The sequence below is a fragment of the Leucoraja erinacea genome, chromosome 1, assembly GCF_028641065.1.
Source record: "Leucoraja erinacea ecotype New England chromosome 1, Leri_hhj_1, whole genome shotgun sequence".
Classification (NCBI taxonomy): domain Eukaryota; kingdom Metazoa; phylum Chordata; class Chondrichthyes; order Rajiformes; family Rajidae; genus Leucoraja; species Leucoraja erinaceus.
The window spans coordinates 104854740-104877015 of NC_073377.1; the positions used below are offsets into that span (position 1 = coordinate 104854740).

General features: G+C 41.5%; 1 protein-coding gene across 2 annotated transcripts in view; it reads left to right on the forward strand.

The window, feature by feature from the left end:
- Positions 1–22276, forward strand: part of LOC129700275 (protein transport protein Sec24D-like) — a 147380-nt gene that overhangs the window by 119181 nt on the left and 5923 nt on the right. For both annotated transcript variants that reach the window (XM_055640624.1, XM_055640629.1), the window contains exons 19-22: positions 7101–7219; positions 15711–15890; positions 17587–17778; positions 20161–20250. In XM_055640624.1, coding sequence (XP_055496599.1) covers positions 7101–7219; positions 15711–15890; positions 17587–17778; positions 20161–20250 — 581 coding nt within the window. The remainder of the gene's footprint in view (positions 1–7100; positions 7220–15710; positions 15891–17586; positions 17779–20160; positions 20251–22276) is intronic.

Below are 22276 nucleotides of genomic sequence, written 5' to 3' on the forward strand. Positions count from 1 at the left end.
ATGTTGCCTTGTTGCTGTAATTTATAATTTGAAATAGTTTTATTTCCCTTGACTTTCCTGGCTCAGTTTCTATCTTCCCTCCTATTTTGCATCAAAAGAATAATCAGCCCTGGTGTAGAGTTGATCAAGGAGGAGTGTGCTTCAGGAATGTACTGAGGGATTGAGCCAGATATTGCTTCTTCCACATAATTCCTCTCCCTGAAATTCAAGAAGCGGGTTATAACATCAGGCAGTGCAGGACTGCCATGTGAATTTGCATAAAGGGGCTGCAGATGGCTTCTCAGAAAGAGCCCAAACCTTTAAATTATTATATTGTTGTGGACCCAGTTGCTATCACAAGCATTGTCCCTCTTTGCCTGCCACTACTCTCGTTAACTATCTGTGGAATACTCTGCATCAGGATTCACTGGAGTTGTGTCAGCACATTCTTTGAACCTTACAGCCCACTGCTCCTATTTCATGTGACCAATGGCACATTGCCTTTGGTTGCTGGCTGACATGGACCAATGTGCAAACCAAACCTACCATGACTTGCACACCCATTGATTGAGATTAATTCCCTGTTCCCCCATGAAGAATGCACCAACATTTGGTTGCTCCCGCCACCAACATTCATCTTTCCTTTGTTGGCCCAAGTAATCAATTAATTGGATACATATGACATTCAGAAACCCACTGTAGTATTTGCTGAACATGTGATATGGCAGCACATGTATTAAAGACCACTTCTGTTGTCTGGTTGCTTTGAAGTACATGGAGAGCAAAGTTATATCTTATCATAGAGTTGGTGTTCGGATGCTGTTATTAATCATGTTCCTAGCTTATGTCCTCAACATTTCCAGCATCACAAATTAATATACTTTTTTTTAATTGACACCAGGCTTTATTATAAATAGGCTGGGTGCATTATCGTAAAACATTATTTTTAAGTAAATAATAGTTCCTGTTTTAATATCTTTTGATTTGTCACTTTGAAAAATGTTAAGCTGCTTTACATCAGGAGTCTTATATACGTATCAAAGTTCTCCCACATTTTGGAAAAGGATCTGTAATAATTCATTGCAAACTGGAATGGAGGCAGCTTGTTCCGTTGCTATAAATATTTAAAGTACATTTTCAGCTTGGGAGTACTTTTTAAATGCCTCTGCAGACTTTATGAAGGATTGTTTCATTTGAAACATGAATTGGTAAATACATTATATTGTTCAAGAAGGAACTGCAGATGCTGGAAGATCGAAGGTACACAAAAATGCTGGAGAAAGTCAGCGGGTGCAGCAGCGTCTATGGAGCGAAGGGAATAGGCCACGTTTCGGGCCGAAACCCTTCTTCAGACTGGTTTACATTATATTGCTTGTTTAGTATCGCCACAGGATGTTTGTATTTGATACCCTTTGTCTTTAAACTACAATTCACTGTTGCTCAGTTAAATCAGTCCTGTATTAGCTGACCTTATTTTACCTAGCTGAACAAAAAAATCTACCGTAGTTCATGGTGTTAAGATTGTTTCAAATAAATAAAATGGACTCACTTCCCAGTGACTAACCTGCGTAGAATTGAAGTTGTATTGAGACCCGGTGTCATTAGGCAATTAAAGCCATTATTTCTTTACATGAAGCTGTAATTGTGGCTTTCTAATGGGCTTGTCCACTTAGGTGATTTTTTAGGCAACTACAGGTGACTTGTTTGTTGCCACATGTTCGCCGGTGGTTGCCGGGAGTCGCCTCCTCAGTCACGTAAAAAGTCGTAGTGTCTTTCTGGTCACCGCTAAATTTTCAACATATTGATAAATTTTCTATGACAGTGGGTTTGACGCCAATGAGCGTAGATTGACTTCTCCTGACATAGGTGCTGTCACAGGTTGTTGCCAGGTTGACATAGGTTGTCGCCGGTTTTTCGGTGACCTACTACGACTATGACAGTCACCGGCAGTTGCCTAAAAAATCACCGAGTGGGACAGGCCCATTAAGATGGACATAAAAAGTTAGATTGTGTCAAGGTGTTTCTTTGTGTTCACTTATGATCAAATTACCTAACATGGTTTTATTAAATCACCAAAAATATAATCATGGACCATAACTTTAGCATTGGTGGTAAAAATGGTAATAGTTTTCTTTGCAGTATTGCACCGTAACTTAACGTTAGGACCAAAAAACTTATTCAGAAGCTAAGCCGAGTGTATTAGTTCTTGAACTGGACTTGCACGGTAAATGCAGCTTTTTAACAAAGTAAAAGAGCTTTACCCAGACATCACAGTAACCCTGTGAAGGGCTTCCCTTCCTCCTCCTCGTTCTCCTGCAGGGTTCAGTTTCCAGTAAATTACTGGAGGAGAGATTTTACCTTGTGTTCCGGAAGTGGCGGCGCTGTTAACAGGTGCGGCTCGCCTGCAGTCCGTCTGTCTATACTTTTTTCTGTTGTTTTTTTTTGTCTTGTTTTGGTTAAGTTTTAGTTTGTTGGGTTGTGTTATGGGGGGGTGGGGTGGGGGGGGGGGGGGGGACATGTTCTCTGTCTCTTCCTTCAGGGGAATGCGACTTTTTCGTGTTGTATCCCCCTTCCCTGCCTCCATCTGCGCTGAGGCCTAATGGCGGACCTGGCGGCCTGCGACTGACCCCGAGGCTCCGAAGGCAGAGCCAGCCAGGACTCGCCAACGAGAGGCTGGCCGTCTTCGGGGCCGAGGCAGCGGTGGCCCGACTCGCTGATGCGGCGTTCTGGCTTTCGGCGGCGGCCTGGAGCTGATGCAGCGGGACCCGGAGCAGAGACTGCGGGACCCGGAGTTGGGGCAGCGGCCTGGAACGGAGACTGCGGGACCCGGAGCTGGGGCAGCGGCCTGGAGCGGGGGCGGCGGCCTGGAACGGAGACTGCGGGACCCGGAGCTGGGGCAGCGGCCTGGAACGGAGACTACGGGACCCGGAGCTGGGGCGGCGGCCTGGAGCGGGGGCTGCGGCCTGGAGCTGGGGCGGCTGCCCGGAGCCGATGCTGTGGCGGGCCATCTTGGAGCGAGACGGCGTTCCGGCTTTCGGCGGCGGCAACATCACCACGGAGGTCCGCTGGACTGGATGGCGGCATCTCCGTCCTGGATCGATCGCCTCAGTGCAGAAGGAGGGAGGAGACGGAGACTAAGACTTTGCCTCCATCACAGTGAGGATGTGCCTGATGAACTCACTGTGGTGGATGTTTAATTTGTGTTTATTGTATGTTTTGTTTTTATTGGTTCTGTGTATGACTGCAGGCAACATAATTTTGTTCAGACCGAAAGGTCTGAATGACAATAAAGGAATCTAGTCTAGTCTAGTGAACCTGAATTAAGAGCAAGACTAAGGCATTTCAATAAAATAAAGACCCATATGTTGCAGTCCTCAAGGAAAGTTGACTACAAAGATCTAGCAATCTCTGGGCACAGATTTGCACATTCTTGGCATGAGTTGCTATGAGGCATTGGTCCTGGGGATCTCTGGCAATTGTTAACAGTGATGTCTTCCTGCAGGCTTAGCAGGAAATTGCATAAAAGTTAAGGACTGTAAACCAGAGCGTAAAAATATAACTTCTAACCAACACTTTAAATGTTTTACAAAATGCAAAGTAAAGATTGGAACTTAAAAATGAGACAGTGGTGGAATGTGAACTATCATGAACATAACAGAAAAATATGTTTGGTTATTTTTAATCAATTGTCTAAAATTTTACTCCTGTGGTGGTACTAAACAAGCAATATAATGTATTTACCGGTACATGTTTCAAATTTTTTTCAAATTCAAACCAAATTTCAAAAGCAGTGTTTAAGGCTCAGCGTCTTCGACATCATATATTTAGCACAATTGACAAAAGTTGAATTTTTATGCAACTGAATTTTGAAGCATTTATTTGAGGAAATGGCAATTCACACATGTAGGAGTCATTTTTATGGCCAGAGTGGTTGTCGAGTATGACTTGTAGATTTGGACACCATTTAAAAAATTCACAACAGGAACTATGAGATCAAATATTTTCTGAAAGCCTGAAGTTCTTATCCTGCTACTGATTTCTGAAAATTGCTCCAGAGAAATGTGAGATGCAACAATTCCTGGAAGAGCAGCCTTTCACCGATAATTTCTAGATTGCAACATTTAATTCCAAAGGTTGCTGTCACTTGTACGACAGCTGGTCCATTTTCATTATCGTTGAAATAATTTATTTACGCTGAGATCACTGGGTTTTTCGTGAACAGCAAACATGAATGCCATTTTTCATCTCAGAGCAACCCTTCTGCACGTGTACATCCTCCACAGCGAATGCCCCTTCTTTCATAGGAAACATTGTGAAGATCATGATCTCTGCAAATGCTAGTACACCTAAGGCCACAGATTTCCTATTCAGATCTCCAGGATAGAGTTGTTATCACAAACACCTTATGCTGCTGTATCTTACACTTACATAGAAACAAAACATCCATGATTTCACTATTGTCTAATAGTCAATGAGCAGCAGATAGCACAACTTTATGGATGGTTGTTTTCTGAAGCAGAACCAGTAAAGGCAGTGGTACTCTCGTTTGTATGGGTACAGGTGGGCACAGTGGAAGAGTTGCTGTTTTAACAGCGCCAGAGACCCAGGTTCGATCCTGACTACGGATGCTGTCTGTACGGCGATTGTATGGTCTCCCTGTGATCACTAAGTTTTTCTACGGGTGTTCCAGTTTCCTCCCACACTCCAAAGACATACAGGTTTGTAGGTTAATTGGCTTCTGCGAATTTTAAATTGTCCCTAGTGTGTAGAATAGTGCTGGTGTATGGGGTGATCGGTAGTCGGCATAGACTCAGTGGGTGAAAGGACCTGTTTCTAAACTGTATCTCTAAAGTAAAGTCTCTAAAGGCACCAGCCTAACTACAGTGTTTAAGAAGGAACTGCAAATGCTGGAAAATCGAAGGTAGATAAAAATGCTGGAGAAACTCAACGTGTGAGGCAGCATCTATGGAGGGAAGGAAAAGGTCTCGACCGGAAATGTCACCTATTCCTTCGCTCTGTAGATGCTGTCTCACCCTCTGAGTTTCTCCAGCCTAGCTACAGTAGTAGCCAAGATGTTGCCGAGTTTGTTGCAGTTCTTGCCCCTCCCAGACTGATTTTCATTTTTGTTTTTGTATTGGAATTGTAAAGAGTCTGTCCCACTTTCACGACCTAATTCACGACCTCTGCCGAGTTAGCCCTTGACTCGTACTCGCAGCATGGCCGTTACGAGGTCATAGGAGGTCGTAGGTAGGACGTAGCAGGCCGTGATGCTAGTCGTAGGTACACGTGGCATCAAGTAGGTTTTTCTAGCACGATAAAAAATGTCCACGAGCAAAAAAGGTTGTGAATTAGGTCATGAAAGTGGGACAGGCCCTTTACAGGAATACCCAACATTACTACATTCCAGTTTTATTTCAACAGCATGAATATTCAAAAATTAAAGATTAAAATGTAAAAAAATTAAACAACAAATATGTAGGATAACCGGTTGAAAAGCATGGTATTTGTGTACGGAAAATAAAGCCACAAATCAAAGTATTATAAATCTATTGTTTCATTAATCAGAATAACATGGAGAGTCCACATCTGTGACTGACATGCCAGCTTATTGCGGAGGTGCCTTGCTCTGAGGAGGAAGTCTTATCCATTAAAAGAATTTCAGTTCTTTGCCACAAAAGGCGATGGAGGCCAAGTCAGTGGATATTTTAAGGGAGAGATAGATAGATTCGTGATTAGTACAGGTGTCAGAGGTTATGGGGAGAAGGCAGGAGAATGGGGTTAGGAGGGAGAGATGGATCAGCCATAATTGAATGGCAGAGGATACTTGATGGGCCGAATGGCCTAATTCTACTCCTATTCCTTATAACTATGTGACACCCGATGTCAGGATCAAACCCAGAACTCTGGTGCTTTGTGGCAGTGGTTCTGTCAGCTGTGCCACTGGGCTGCCCAAAATTACACACACCTGCCGGGCAGACCTACTGCCTCCATAGTCGTCAGGATTCGGCATGACTACCGCGTGTCCCTGAACTAAAACTGATATATTTCTTGAATGAAAAGTGAAAGATCCCAGGATATGCAGAAGATCAAGGATTTTTCTTGGTAATTATGCAACATTTCCCTTTCAAGCCAAAATGTGTCTACTCATGCAATGCGTAGATTGGGACATATGAAAGAAACATCAAAGGCATATATGAAAGCATAACTATCTTTAAATTTCAGGCTTTGTAAATATGGGTACATAAAATGTCCATTTTGCACAAAATATGACCGAGCATGAGAAAGCTGCTTTGAAAGGAACTTCTTTCGTCTAGGTGAATGGAATGCTACTGGTAGAAACTTTTCTCCAGTATTATCACAAATGAATGCTTTACCTGGTGAAATGACAATAAACAATAAATTCTGGTGTAATGTGAAAATCAAATATTGCTACGCCGTAATACTTAAGCTATAATTACAGCCAATATCTGCAAGGAAGAGCCCTTACAGTATACATGATGATTTTAACTATTCTGATAAATATATAAATAGTTGAGGATTTACTTTAGACTTTAATGATACAGCGTGGAAACAGGCCCTTCGGCCCATTGAGTCTGCGCCAACCAGCGATCAACCCGTATACTAACACTATCCGACAGACTAGAGACATTTTTATAACTTTCCGAATCCAGTTAACCTACAAATTTGTACGTCTTTGGAGTGTGAGAGGAAACCGGAGCACCCGGAAAAAACCCACACGGTCACAGGGAGAACATACAATCTCCGTTCAGACAACACCAGTAATCAGGATCGAACCCAGGCCTGACCCTGTAAAGCAGCAACTATACTGCTGCGCCATTGTGCTGCCCCAATGTGTATTTGTGTATTGAATTGATTCAGTGAGTGGTAGAACAGTTCACAAAATGCAGTTTTATTACATTTTCAGTTTTTACTGCAAATTATCATCTTTTCTAAAGTATTAATTTAATAATTATAATGATTATTCTCAATTTATATAAAATACTAGACTTTTAGTAATATAGATGACTGTTTTCCATAATGATGTTGCTTAAGATTCTTGACTGCATGAAACCAGAGGAAACAAAAGTTTTAATATGGTTTACTATGATTATGTTAACCAGCTTACAAAGCCATTCTAAGTCAACCGTTGAAGATTGTGAAAGAGATACTGGTTAATCAAACTGCTCACATCCTGGCCTGTTACAGGAAGAATTGTGCTAATCCCTCATCAGCTGGGCAGGTGAGTACAAATATACTGCTGCAAGGTGTGGTACAAGTGATTTATCTATCTACTAAGAAATCATAGCATTTTGATTGCTATTGTCAATGAACACCTAATTTAAAATTAAACAACTTCATTGTCTCTACAATTTGCCTTAAAATGAACATAATTACCAATGATATTTACTTAGTCTATTTTACAAAAGCCATTCATTTAACTTTATATAAAACCTTATAGCAAACACTCAAGATGGTAAATCATGTATTCTAGTGTTGTTGCCTTCAATTCCAATGTACATTAGTACTTCTTTAATAGAAAGTATTCCTTTTCAATCCATTCTTATAAAAAATTAGGGCAGCCAGGGATTTATGAATTCCAGAGTGTGTTCGTTTTTATTTTATGCTTGTCAATGAACCAGAGATAAAGATACAAGATCTACTCATCCAGATTTTGCTGATTCTGCATTTACTTTTAGCACTGCTCAGATAGGACATTCTTGGCGGATGGCCAGATGGGTAGAACTTGGAAAAAGGAAAGTTCTATTTTGATGGGACTGTATTATAGACCTCCCAATAGGCAGCAGGAATTAGAGGAACACATATGAAGGAGTTTGCAAATAGGTGTAAGAATAATAGGTAGCATTAGTCAGGGATGTAAACTTTCCTAATATTTACTGTGTCTCCCATGGTGTAGAGGGCTTGGACAGGATGTAATCTGTAAAATCTGTCTTAGAAAGTTTCCTTAATAGTTATAGACGCCTACTAGAGAGGGTGCAACACTGGACCTCCTCTTAAGGAACAAGGTAGGGAAAGTGGTTGAAGTGTTAGTGGGAGCACATAGGGGACTCGTGACCATAATTCTGGTAGTTTTAATGTAGTTACGGAAAAAGAGAGCAAGTGTGAGTTAACAAGAGTACAGGAACAACTGCAGGAATCAGCCCTTGCCTTTCTAAATGCTGGTAGATCTTGTCCTTCAGAATTCCTTCCAATAATTTTCCCACTACTTGCGGTAGTAGTGAGAAAGTAGATACTTTTAGATATATCTTTAGATTATGTTAGAATTTACCTTGACTACCAGGCCCATTTCATGCCCTCTTTTTGCCCTCCTGATTGTTTTAAATAGCATGCAAAACAAAGCTTTTCACTCTGCCTTGATAAACTGACAATAACAAAACCAAAATCTGAACCTAGCTGCACAAGCCATTAGTGAGACCACATTTGGAGTGCTGTGTGCAGTCTGGGCACCCAGCTATAGGAAGGACGTCATTAAGCTTGAAAGGGTACAAAACAAGTTAAACCAGGGTTGTAAGGAGACTTCTGGGCTTAATTTACAGTATAGGGAGAGGTTGGATAGGCTGGGACTTTGTTATTTTTGTAGTATAGGAGGCTGAGTGATCACCTTATTGAGATGTACAAGATCATGAGAGACATTGATAAAGTGAATGTTTTTTCATAGCGTAGCGGATTCCAAACTGGGGAGCATAGACTTAAGATGGGAGAAGATTTTATAGAGACCTCATGGCAAATTTTTCAATCAGAAAATAATCCATTTCTGGAACGAATTGCCAGAGAAAGCTGTGGAAGCGGATACAATTATGATTTCCAAAGAGCATGTGGTCAGATATATGGATATGAACGGTTGGAGGGATATGGGCCAAATGCAAGCAAATGGGAATAGTCCAGGCTGCAACTTTGTTGCCCTGGACTAGTTGGTCTAAAAGGCCTGTTTCTGTGCTGTATAGCTCTGACTGTGTGACACTGGGCAAATCTCAATTCAGAGGGCTGCATATTAATGGGAAGCTCAGTAAACGTTGATGTGGGTTGATGTTGTTTTGAGATTGGGAAACGGAAGAATTATTTTCCTTGGGAACCAGCTGCCTTTAACTGAAAGACGTGGTTTACATTTGTGTATTTATTTCCCAGCAACAGATGGTGAGATCGGCTAGTTTTGACACCAGGCCACAGTAAATGTACACAGAGAAGGCAGTTAGGACAAAATTAGAAGGACCAGGGATGGATCAGAATCTATGATAGTAGGTACGCTATTATGTTAGACACTAGAGGCCCCATGAGAAGATGAATTAAATTGTGAGCCCCAGGGTGAGGTTGAGGGTTATTGAGACAAGCTAGAAGAGTCATGGTGGGTAGGGAGAAATTGTACTCAACCAGTATAGATACAGTTAGGAAAGGTTACATCACATTCTCCTTGGGAATGGAGAAGAATTTCTTAAAGATTGAGACAATTGACAGAACTTAGTGAAGAAAAAAGGAAGAATTATGGATGGGAAGCATTGGGTTCGAGTCAAACATAGCAGATGAGTTAAGCTCTAGAGATAAGAGATAACCTATGCCCTGGATCTGGTAAAGTTCCTTAACTAAGTTTCCTGATGCCCAGAAAATCCGGCCCGCAAGTTAACGTGGCCATAAAATTTAAATAGGATATGCAATGATGCAGCTAGTAGAGTTGCTACCTCAAAGTTGCGTGATCTGGGTTCTATCCTGACCTCGGGTGCTGCCTGAGTGGAGTTTGTGCGTTCTCCTCATGGTGGCATGAGTTTCCTTCACATGCCAAAATGTGTGGGTTGGTAGGTTGATTGGCACTATAAAGTATCCCTAGTGTGTGGATAAATGGTAGGATATGTAGAAAGTTGTTCAGAATATGGGAAGAATAAAATAGGTTCAGGTAGGACTGGTGTAAACATTGATGCTTGATAGTTGGCATAGACATTTAAATGGCCAACCCGTATTCTGAAAGCTGCTTCATTTACTATTTCTGAGAATTGTGCTGGGTTTGGGTGTTAAACGTTAAACATACATTTAACCTTTTTTACATCACATAACCCAAACTCATCCATTTTGTTTAAGTGTTTAAAATTCCTTTATCGTATTTCTGTTTAAATAGCCCGAGCAGTGATGCACTCACTGAGGTTTCAGTTCAAGGTCAGTTTATTGTCACGTGTACCAATTAAGGTACAGTGCAATTCAGATTACCATACAGTCATACAAAAAAAGCAACAAGACACACAACTACATAAAAGTTAACATAAACATCCACCATAGCAGATTCCCCACATTCCTCACTGTGATGCAAGGCAATAAAGTCCAATCTCCTTCCTCTTTATTCTCCTGTGGTCGGGGTAATCGCATTAGGGCGGTCGAAACACCTGCGGCTTGGAGTCCCCGATGTCGGTCTCTACCAGGGACCGCGGGCTCCGCGATGTTAAAGTCCGCCGGCATCCATGGTTGGAGCCCCAAAGACGACCCCCCGACAGGGATCACGGGCTCCACAATGTTAAATCCACAGGCTCCCGCGGTTGCAGCTCCGGGCCGATCTCCAGCAGAGGTCGCCAACTCCTCGATGTTAGGCCGCAGTGCGGAAGTAGATTCGATACGGGAAAAAATCGCATCTCCGTCGAGGTAAGAGATTAGAAAAAGTTTCCCTCAACTCCCCCCCTCACCCCCACATAAAACAAGCTAAAGAACACAATAAACATACATTTAACACATACTAAATAGACACAAAGAAGGAATGGACAGACTGTTGGTGAGGCAGCCATTGCTGGCGCCACCCGGTGGTCAGTTGACAATAAACAGCGAACACATGCTACAGTATTTATAGAGTGATTGAGCCTGATTTATAATACATGTGATAGAATGAGAGGTAAATTGTGACGTAATGCTGTTGTGCACAATAAATGTAAAATGATAGGCAACATTTCTTCTCATTGCTGAGTATGGACCGGGACTGGTTAAGACAAAATAGTCTTTTGTAAATGCCGTTTGATCAACTGTTGTATATTTGTTTCTGATTGTTTCGTTCGATCCAAAATTAACAATATTTGTTCAAGACAAGTTAAAGAGGAAAGTAAATGCAAGTTCAATGAAGATTTTTCTTTTCTCAGAGCCCAGAGGTTGTTCATAATGATAATGCAAGTCTTGTATTAGGTTTTCTTTCTGTACATTTAACCAAAACATTAAGCAGTCCCTACCTTGTTTCTGCCTCTTATCTGGGTAATACTTTGAAGCCATGCAGTCAAGGTAATTGATGTGCTTCAGGTATTTTTGATATGACTGAGCTCAATACTGCTGCAGATTGTAAAAAAATGTTCTCGCAGATTCAGATGGCCATGAGATTAATTTTGTCAGATTAATTTTGTCCTGAAAGTAAGCATGCAGGTACAGCAGGCAGTGAAGAAAGCTAATGGCATGTTGGCCCTCATAACGAGAGGATTTGAGTAATGGAGTAAGGAGGTCCTTCTGCAGTTGTACAGGGCCCTGGTGAGACCACATCATGAGTATTGTGTGCAGTTTTGGTCTCCTAATTTGAGGAATGACATCCTTGCTATTGAGGCAGTGCAGCGTAGGTTCACGAGGTTAATCCCCGGGTTGGCGGGACTGTCATATGAGGAAACATCGGAAAGACTGGGCTTTGTATTCACTGGAATTTAGAAGGATGAGATCATTGTGGATGATCAGCCATGATCATAATGAATGGCGGTGCTGGCTCAAAGGGCCAAGTGGACCTGCACCTATTTTCTATGTTTCTATGACATGTCTTCCTTGTATCAAAGAAAACTTTGATCAGACCTTTGAGCTTCAAATTATGTTTCATGTAGGTTAATTACTTAAATGCTCTGACCTTGAGCTTCATGAGGTTCTCTCAGTCTCTTGCCACAATAATCTTGGTTGTCATCCTCTCTTCCTTTAAGACCTCCAGGGAAGTTCTAAAGACTTGAAGACTGACTTCTTAAGCTGCCTGTGAATACAACTTTATGGTGTTTACTTTCACTCAGTGACCCTTTGGTTATGACAGTCAGAAAGTGGATATGTTTCTCTTTCCCAACCTGATTGTGTATGACATCAGCCAGTCAAATTGAAATGACTAGGAATCAAAATCTTGATCTTGAAATCTTGGACAACGTGTACATTGGAATTACATTGCTAAGTGAAAATTAGCTTCTCATGCTTCTTTTAGTTTGATAATTATGGTAATTAATTACCCAGATAATTTATTTTAGAGTTCAAGCTAATAAGTATTCTAATATGAATGGAGCACTCGAAATGTATATGGTTTTGTTACCAACGCATTGCTTGTGCTGTAACATTGTGATTTTGATAAAGTACATTAAAACAAACTATTTCATATCAACGGAATTAACAATTCAATTGGCAATTAAACTGGAAGAGATATCAGAAATTTTAACCACTACCCATGCAGCAAAATATTTATCTTAGTTCTTAGTCTAAGATCTGTGCATTGCATTCATCCTGTTAGTGGAATACAAACAACTGTGGGTCAAGTCTAATTGCAAAAATGGCAAACATGAAGATGACAAACAACTGAGAAAGTCTAACTGCAACAACTGGTTTTAATTACTTCAATTTGTAAAATAATCCCATGGTCCGTCAAAGCAGATTTATTACCTTTATCACATTCTTGTTTTTATACCTCCTCTCTGGAAAGTCCTGACAATATTGAGTAAACTCAACACATTTCTGTCCTTATAAGGGCATGATGTAGGTACCTTCTGCAAGGGAGTTGGCATTGGTGCTGTCCTGTTCTATATACAAAACTGTTCATTTAACCATTGATGGAAGTAGAATGTGACCAAGAAACATTAACTTAAAACTAACATGCTCACTTCAGGTGAAGTCATCAAAAGTCTTAAGAGTTCCGCCATTGTAAAGTCATAGAGTAAATCACTTTGACACATAATAATATATTTGGTAGATTTTACCGATTGCTCAAAGCAATGACAAGTGTTTATGAAAATACTCTTTTGTTAATTATAAAAAAAGACTAATAAATGATATCAATATTACTTGCTTGTTGTCAGCGAGTCCAAAGTAAGGTATAGTAGAACTAGTTTTAATCTGTGAACAAGGTTATTGAATCCAGTCTTTAAGACTTTTAAATTCACTCAATCAAATTACTCAGCATAAGTGCAAAATGCTTAAGTTCCACTGATCTATGCAATAATTCACACAACTATGAAGTTTCAATTGCAAAATACAGTAGCTAATATTTCTCCTTGAATATTTTTTGAATAACGAGGGAAATGTTTAAACATAGTAACACATAATCATTACCAACAGTTACAATATAGAATGTAATTAGACTCTATGACTACAGTTTTTTCAATTAGTATTACAAGTAATCTGTCAGGTATAATATTAGCATAGAACATCGAAACAGAACAGTACAGCGCTGAAACAGGCCCTTTGGCCCACTATGCTTTTGCAAGACATGGTGCCAAATTAAATTAAATGGTCCTTCTGGACCATGATCTCTGACTGCTCATCCTGCTCTCTCAAATGTCCTGCATCTGCTCAGAAACACCCTGCACCCTGGCACCAGGGAGGCAACATATCATCCCAGGCTTGCAGCCACAGAAGCACAAATTTGTACCCTAAAGTCCCCTTTCTCTATTGCTCTTGCACTATTACACCTCGACTTTGCTCTAACCTGCTGTCCGACAGAGCTAGATGAGGTGCCACTGTTCTGGCTGCTGCTGTGATTTGCCCCTGAGAAGCCATCAACCCCCACCAGTTTTTACAATGTTATGCCTGTCAGAGAGGGCGATAGCAACGGGAGACTCCTCACTACCTGCCCACTCTCCTGGCGGCCACACATCCATAGAGCCGAACTTTGGTGAGACCACTTCCCTGAAACTGCTGTCTTTAACCCTCTCTGCCTCCTGTTGCTCTCAGTGTGCCCAGCTACTGCTCCAACCGATCCATGCAGTCTGAGAGGAATTGCAGTGGGGTGCACTTCCTACAACACATGGTTATTAGCCCCAGAGCTGCAATAGCTTCCTGCTTCATCCAAACACTGAGAATAAATCTAGAAACAAAGAACTGCATCTGCTAGTTTATACCAAAGTTAGACATAAAGTGCTGGAGTAACTCAGCGGGTCAGGAAGTTTCTGAAAATAAATCTGGCAGACTTAAGGAGGATAAACCTTTTTAAAAGTTTACCTTGTTTCTGTCTGCCTTGTTTCTGCTCCAATTCACTAAGGCCCACATTTTGACCTATTAGCTGCACTTCCCCCTCAAAGCAGTCAAAGTGTCTGCTCCAAAGTGGCCCTCCACTGGAGCCTGATTCCCTTTACTTGCTGCCAAGGCTGTCAGGACTGAAAATAACCAGTCCTTACCTGTGCACAAAGTTATAAACTGTTCCAGCTCCTCCTTTCTGCTGCTAATTTGAACTACATTTCAATTTCAATTTTTAAAGTTACAATAACTATGCACTATATAGTCTTTTCTTTAACTGGATACCATACAAACAAAAGCTTTTTACTGTAGCTTGGTACACATGACAATAATAAACTAAACTTGTTTCAATTAACTAAATTGCTTCAGCAACTTGTCAATCACCGAGTTAACGTGCTGTATACCTTCCAGTTCAATGTCATTTCTGGTTACACATGAATTGTAAGTGGCAATTTTTTTTTGTTTTTTAGAGATACAGTGTGGAAACAGGCCCTTCGGCCCACTGAGTTCATTAAACAAGCGATCACCATGTACACTAGAACTATCCTACATACTAGGGGCAATTTACAATTTTTACCTAAGCTAATTAACCTTCAAACCTCTATGTCCCTGGAGTGGGGGAGGAAACCAGGTACCCGGAGAAAAATTACAAGGTCACAGAGAGAATGCACTCGTAGTCAGGATCAAACCTGGGTCTCTGGCGCTGTAAGGCAACAATTCTACTACTGCCATACTGTGCACTGTACCACCCTGAACTTGCTGAGAGAAAATAAAGTCAAGATAGTGGGGTAGTTCAATAGGACAGAGAGAGTTGTTAGTCTGTGGAATTCTCTGCCCGGGCGGTGGAGGCCGGTTCTCTGGATACTTTCAAGAGAGAGCTAGATAAGGCTCTTAAAGATATCGGAGTCAGGGGATATGGGGAGAATGCAGGAATGGGGTACAGATTGGGGATGATCAGCCATGATCACATTGAATGACGGTGCTGGCTCGAAGGGCCGAATGGCCTGCTCCTGCACCTATTGTCTATTGTCTATTGTCATTAACAAGCAGAAGTGTCAGGTCTTCTGTACCATCCAAGAAACCCCATTCCTTCAACCTGTTAATAGACAACAGAACTTTACTTCTGATCCCAACTCTTGTGGATCTTTGAGAGGAGGAAGAAATGACCTGTGCATGGTTTGAGGGCGAGGGGATATAACAAGATTGGCGACTAGCAGTATATTTTCCTTTTGTAACCAGACATGAAGGCGCTTTTCATATTCCTGTTCAGGCTCCACTGTATACCAGCAGGCTACTTTCAAATTGTATACTTGACAGTCTTGGATAGACTTCAAAACACTGTCTCTGCTCATTGAAAGCAATAGGAACATTGTAAGCAGTAATCACACTATTTTCCCAGAGATGTATTAAATCTATATTGTGCATTAATTATTTCTCAGTCAAACAGAAATAAAAGTCTGTGGTCTGTGCAAAAGATGCCACTTATTCAAGGGTGTTTTTTTTGTGTTCACTGCCAGCTCATTCTTCCAGAGGCCATGAAGTTGCTGCCTATCTACATGAACTGCCTCTTGAAGAGTTATGTCTTACTCGCGAGCCCTGACATTCCTACAGACGAGAGAACCTTTCAGCGGCTGCTGGTTACTTCTATGGACGTGGAAGGCACACAATCCTTTTTCTACCCAAGGCTGATACCCATCGTAAGTGAAGAAGTTAAACCACTGATGGGATCCCATCGTCTACAGGGAGAATTTAAACTTTCAATGTCCATATCTATTCCCTCCATCCAGCGAAATGAGTAGCTTGGAAATGGTGTGGCATCATTTTATTGAAGATCAGTCTCTCAAGACTCCCACCATCTCACAGTCCCATGATTGAGGTCCCAGTCACCACCCACCACTCCACCCCTTTGTTGCATAGTTGATGCATTGGCTGACATCAGGCACTAAACAATCTGGACTCTTCCTTCCCTCTTTCCATCACCCACCCACCCACTTCCCCAAACCCTGATCATAGGCTCCATTCAGTTCAGACCATCCCGTCAACTACTGCTCTTCCACAACACACTTCCCGCTTCGATTAGTGGCATTAACCCCCCACCCCAACCCACAGACCCTGTTAAGAGACAAGTGCTACTGTTTATCCTTACCCACCATCACCAAACTAAACCAGATTTGCAGCCAACACATTATTAAATGTGAATTTGTAAAATGTCACCTCCACGGTCTTGGGTATGACTTATATTTGTAGATGGACCAAGAATGGAAACAGTCAATAGTCTCCTTCAATAACACCAGTCTAGCACTGAGAACACTCTTGAAGCAAATAATTCTAATGTTGTTTTATACTATTATTATGAGGAATTGTTATGATATAGTAACAACATGGATGGAAGAAACCTGTATTTTTATGATAGACCTTTTTAGATTTGGCCAATTTTCCTTGCAGTGTGACCTTAAATAACAATCCAGAAACGGGTCAATCCCCTGGAGATATTTTTAGTTCAAGGACTACTTGAAGGAAGCCAAACGACCTATCAAAATGGACAAACTTTCCATAATGTCATAAACAACATTAAAATAACTGTTTCTGTTTCATTTCTGTCACAGTGCCAGATCTTGATTTGTACAATAGCCAATAAATGAACACTTCCAAAGAAGAAATCAACTCCAACAGGAATTATGAAATGTTAAAAAACATTAGGGTTTTGTGCAGAGGAAGACAATGGGGACCCCGCGTGGGGGGGACTGACTGCCGTGAGGGACGGTGGGAGAACAAAGGGGGACCCGGCAGCCAGCCAACAGTCCCTTGTCTTTTTCTTTTTGTTTTCACTTTTAATTTCATTTTTAATTTCAAGTTTTAATGTACCTTGTGTGTTGTGTCTGTCGGCAGACTAATTTCACTCCTGGGATGAAAATATTTTTATCGTATTGTATTGTAGGAACAGTAGTGAGATTTTTTGGAATGACAAACTAAACTAATGGGATCAATTATGAGAATGGGTTGCAGAGACTGGCCTTTCAATCTGTGGGAATAGGAGACAAATTATATGTTTAAAATGATTAGAGCAGACAGTAAGAAACAATGCACCCTCGTTGAAACAAATCCATAAAATTGTATCAAGACATTGTTTCCATGCAAAAACATGTGGAAAAAGTATCCCTCAATAATCAGTTTGTAATGGTTTAATTAAAATGATTGAAACTGAGGTGAGTAGTCTTTTCCTTTGGCACTGTTGCTATGGAATATGGAAACAAAGGTTAGGTAAGTGTAGTTAACATTCACTTGAGCATTGATTCAGTTTAGCAATGATCCAGTTTAATGGTGGAATAGGCTCAAGAGGCTGAATGGCTTTCAGGCAATGACACAGCTGAACACTTGCCTGTTTTTTAACAGCACAAGATTGATGTAAACAGTGAGGAGATTCCTGCGGCTCTCCGTTGCTCCGAGGATCGTTTAGTAGATGGGGGAATATTTTTATTGGCAAATGGAATAAATATGTTCCTGTGGCTGGGACTGAACACACAACCTGAACTAATTCAAGGCATCTTTAACGTACCTACTTTTGCACATATCAACACAGAGTCGGTGAGTATTGTACAAAAAGTTATTAAACAAATGTGTAATAACTAACAAAACATTTTTGATCCCTCCATCACTCGCTAGGCAAAATTATATTTCTGGGAAGGATGTACAAGAGTTTAATAATACTTGTAGTGGTTGGTCAAAATGTGTTTATTTGCTGAAAATGGATCATTTTAATCATAGTCGTATGACTTGGATTTTCCGTGGAGTACTCACGCTCACTGTTGTACCCTGACCAGAATGAATGGCAGAAATCCCTTTTGCTGACGTAAACAGAATTAATCTGCAATTTTGGCAGACCTATGTTGGCAGAATGGGAGAAGTTCGAGGAAATTCCATGCCAATTTGATTAAAGTTTCTTGACGTGGTGTAGTTCATCTAAATTCTCATTACATCAATCCCCAAATGTGATTGTTTCATCAGAGTGCCTGTCCGTTTGCATGCTCTCATGAACAAAACTTTTCCTATTAACTAATCCAGCAGTTAAAAAGAATATTGGCGATCCTCTCTGTGTACTGTGGATGGCTTGATTGTATTCATGTTTAGTCTTTTCTTTGACTGGATAGCACGCAAGCAAAAGCTTTTCATTGCACCTCGGTATTTGTGACAATTATATACTAAGCTAAAAGTATGACTAATTAACCTGAACGATGACACAAAGTGGTTCAGAGAACGGAGACTGAGCTGAGGGAAGGAAATTAATCTGAAGAAGGGTCTTGAACTGAAACGTCAGCTAGCTATGTTTTCCAGGGACGCTACCTGACTTGCTGAATTACTCTAACATTTTGTGGGGTTTTGTAAAGCAGCATCTGCACTTTCTTGTATTTACGGAGGGAAATTAAAGTTGATTGAAAATTTAGAAAATTGTAGAGGCCAAGTGCTTGGGTGTATGGAGCAGTTTTGATAGCTTACTGCCTGCTGCCCAGATTTATTGAATTATAACTCATTGATTATCTTGTGTCTCTAGATTATTGGCCTAGGCTACTGGATTATCAAAGCAATAAGGCAACCACCTCACTACTTTACCCTGATTCTCACAAACATTCAGGGTGAATGCAAAAATTATACAGCTCTAGTGGCTGAAGAAACAAGTTTATTTCATTTCAATGTATTTTATATTGACTTAAGTATTTGATTTTGATTTGATTTAATTTATTGCCATTGGCTTCAATGAAGAGACAACAAAATTATTTTTCCCTTATAGTCATACAAAAAAATAAAATAAAAAAAACACAAAACACAGAATACATTAGTCCACAACACAAGCATCCCCACAGCAGCACCAAAGTCCCCCACTGTGAGGGAAGGAACCAAAGTCCAGTCAACCTCCTCGCCGATGTTCCCCACCTGTGGTCGGGGACTCCCAAGCACCCAGTAGTCACCACTACGGGTGGCCCGATGTTCAGGCCCTCTCGCCGGGAACCTCTCGTCGTCCACCGGAGTCCGCGGCTCCTGATGTCCACAGGCGGAGATTCGTGCTGGCGACCCCCGGCAAAGGGTCCCAGGACTCCCCGATGTTAAAGTCAACACCGCCCGCGTTGGGAGCTCCGCACCCACAGCTCCGTGATGTTGGAGCAGCGGCCCAGCACTCCAAGCGGCAAACCCAGGAAGGCCTCGCCCGCTCCGCGATGTTTCCAGCGCCTCGCTGCCGCTGCTGAAGTTCTGGTCCGGTCCCGGCACGAAAGGCCGCACCAATCCAGCTGATGGGCCGCGAGGGGAGAGGGGGCGAGGACGCAACTCGGATATTAGCTGCATCCTCGCCAGGAAGCGACTGAAGGACGTTTCCCCCTTACCCTACCCGCTTCCCCCCACATAAAATACCAAAACCCCCCTAAAAAATACACACTCTAAACATAACAGCCAGACCGTGGGCGGGGGCAGCTAGCAGCAGCGCCACTGGATGTCCCATATATTTAGATTGTTAAACTGGAGAAAGTATATTGTACGCACGTGGCAAGAAGGCTGTACAAATATCACATTTCCATTACTCACCGACACAATAGAAATGATTTTATTGGGCAAAGTTGCTTTGCAACTGTTCGGCCTATTTTTTAAATGTATGTTTTTGAGTGCTTGAACAATGTGCCCTGAGTTATATGCCTCGCCCCTCCAACCCATCAGCAGGAACAAAGTACCAAATTTGAAAGCCTGCCATTGTCTAAAAACATCAACTATTTGAGATATGGAAGAACATAAGGAAATGTTTTACATTGTCCTTTCCTCAGCTTTCATTTCAGATTTTTGTCCTGTGCAACATACGGAGAAATGATTATTAATACTAAATTAAATAAATAAATGATGGGTGGAGACTCATTTTGACAATGGACAGTAATCACCTGGAAAACCACTAAACAATTTCAACTATGAACTTTCACTTCCTTACAGACATCGTTACCTGAACTGGACAACCCTTATTCAAGGAAGATTCGGATGATCATTGACAACTTAAGAAGTCAGAGCCCATATTCCATGAAAGTAAGCAGCAATGTTGAAATCTCGGGATTTTTCTCTTATAATAATTGATTCCTTATTGCAACCGATTGCTTTAACCATGTCCACAGTACTTTACGTGTCGATTGAAATGCACCATTAACTGAAACATAACTGCCAGCTAACTATTGCAGGCTTACACTATGCCCCAACAGTGAAAATGGTAAGAGGTGAGATTGCAATAAATGTAGCTAATTCGAGCCAACTAAATTGCCCTTATAAATCAGCTGGGTCCCTTATTAAAAACACAGTTTGGAATCCCATGGCATTATTAGCCTCGAATTTAATTTTAACATGCCTCAGTAGGGAAGCCAGGATCGCCTGTTCACCAGATGAAGTTCGAGTTGAAGAGGACTGGAAGCTAACAGCTATTCAAGAAAAACATTTTGCTTTTGCTATCCCTCATGATCAGAAATAAAAGGAATGTTGACATCTCCCAGGCCTGGATACCTTGACGTCCGTGCATTCTGACACATTTACTGTACTGCAGAGGGAAGTCCAATCATCTGTAACCCAGCAGCTTCCCATCTAAGGTAGCTTCTTGATGAAGTGGCTTTGCATTTCCTGGAGCAATGGAAGTGAGGTGTGACCTAATGGAGATGTATAATATTACACGACATATAGATAGGGTTGATGGTCAGAATCTTTTTCCCATGGCAGGAATTTAAAAACAAGGGGACCATGTTGTAGTTTTAAAAGAGATATAAGAGTAAAATATTTTATGCAGAGTATGCCTTATTTCTGGAATGTTCTGCCAGAACAGGTGGTAAGGGTTCACACTGGCTGGAAGTGTCAGGAAACCACCACAAGAGTGAAGTCCTTTATTTACCATCAACCTGCCTAGATTTCACAGAAGGAGCCCATGCTAACCAACCTTTATAGAATTAGGCTTCACAACTTATCATGGCATTCTTCTACGTGAGTGACCTATACCAACCATGGGCTAAACATGTGTTAATGGAAACCAGACAGTGACAAAGCTGGAAGAGCTGCTGCCTCACAGCGCCCGACACCTGGGTTAGACCCTGACCTTGGGTGCTGTCTGTGTGGGATTTGCACCTTCTGCCTGGGTGACCGCATGGGTTTCCTCTGGTTTGCTCTGATTTCCCAAAGACGTGCAAATTGGAGGTTAATTGCCTCATTAAACTGCCCCAGAGTGTGTAGTGGATAGTAAAGTGGGATAACATAGAACTAGTGTGAATGGATGATCTCCAGTTGGCATGGACTCAGTGGGCCAAAGGACCTATTACCATGCTGGATTTCTAAACTAAACTAAAACAATGAAAATGTGTGCGTCACGTGTACAGTAGATCTGGAAATTAAAATCACTGATACTACATACTTCACAGTAAAACCAAAATTGAACTGTAGTCAGTTTACTAAAGAAATTCTTTCATGCAGCACATGTAAATGTTGCTCTGGATCTTAGTATCTCCAGGCCGTGTTCCCTTCAATGTAAATAAAACATAGACCTTGTTTTAAAAAAGTGTAAAATCATTATTTATATATTTAGATTACAATAGACAATAGGTGCAGGAGTAGGCCATTCGGCCCTTCGAGCCAGCACCGCCATTCAATGTGATCATGGCTGATCATCCCAAATCAGTACCCCGTTCCTGCCTTCTCCCCATATCCCCTGACTCGGCTATATTTAAGAGCCCTATCTAGCTCTCTCTTGAAAGTATCCAGAGAACCAGCCTCCACCGCCCTCTGAAGCAGAGAATTCCACAGACTCACAACTCTCTGTGAGAAAAAGTGTTTCCTCGTCAACGTTCTAAATGGCTTATCCCTTATTCTTAAACTGTGTCCCCCTGGTTCTGGACTCCCCCAACATCGGGAACATGTTTCCTGCCTCTAGCGAGTCCAAACCCTTAACAATCTTATATGTTTCAATAAGATGCCCTCTCATCCTTCTAAACTCCAGTGTTCAAGCCCAGCCGCTCCATCCTCTCGGCATATGACAGTCCTGCCATCCCAGGAATTAACCTTGTAAACCTACGCTGCACTCCCT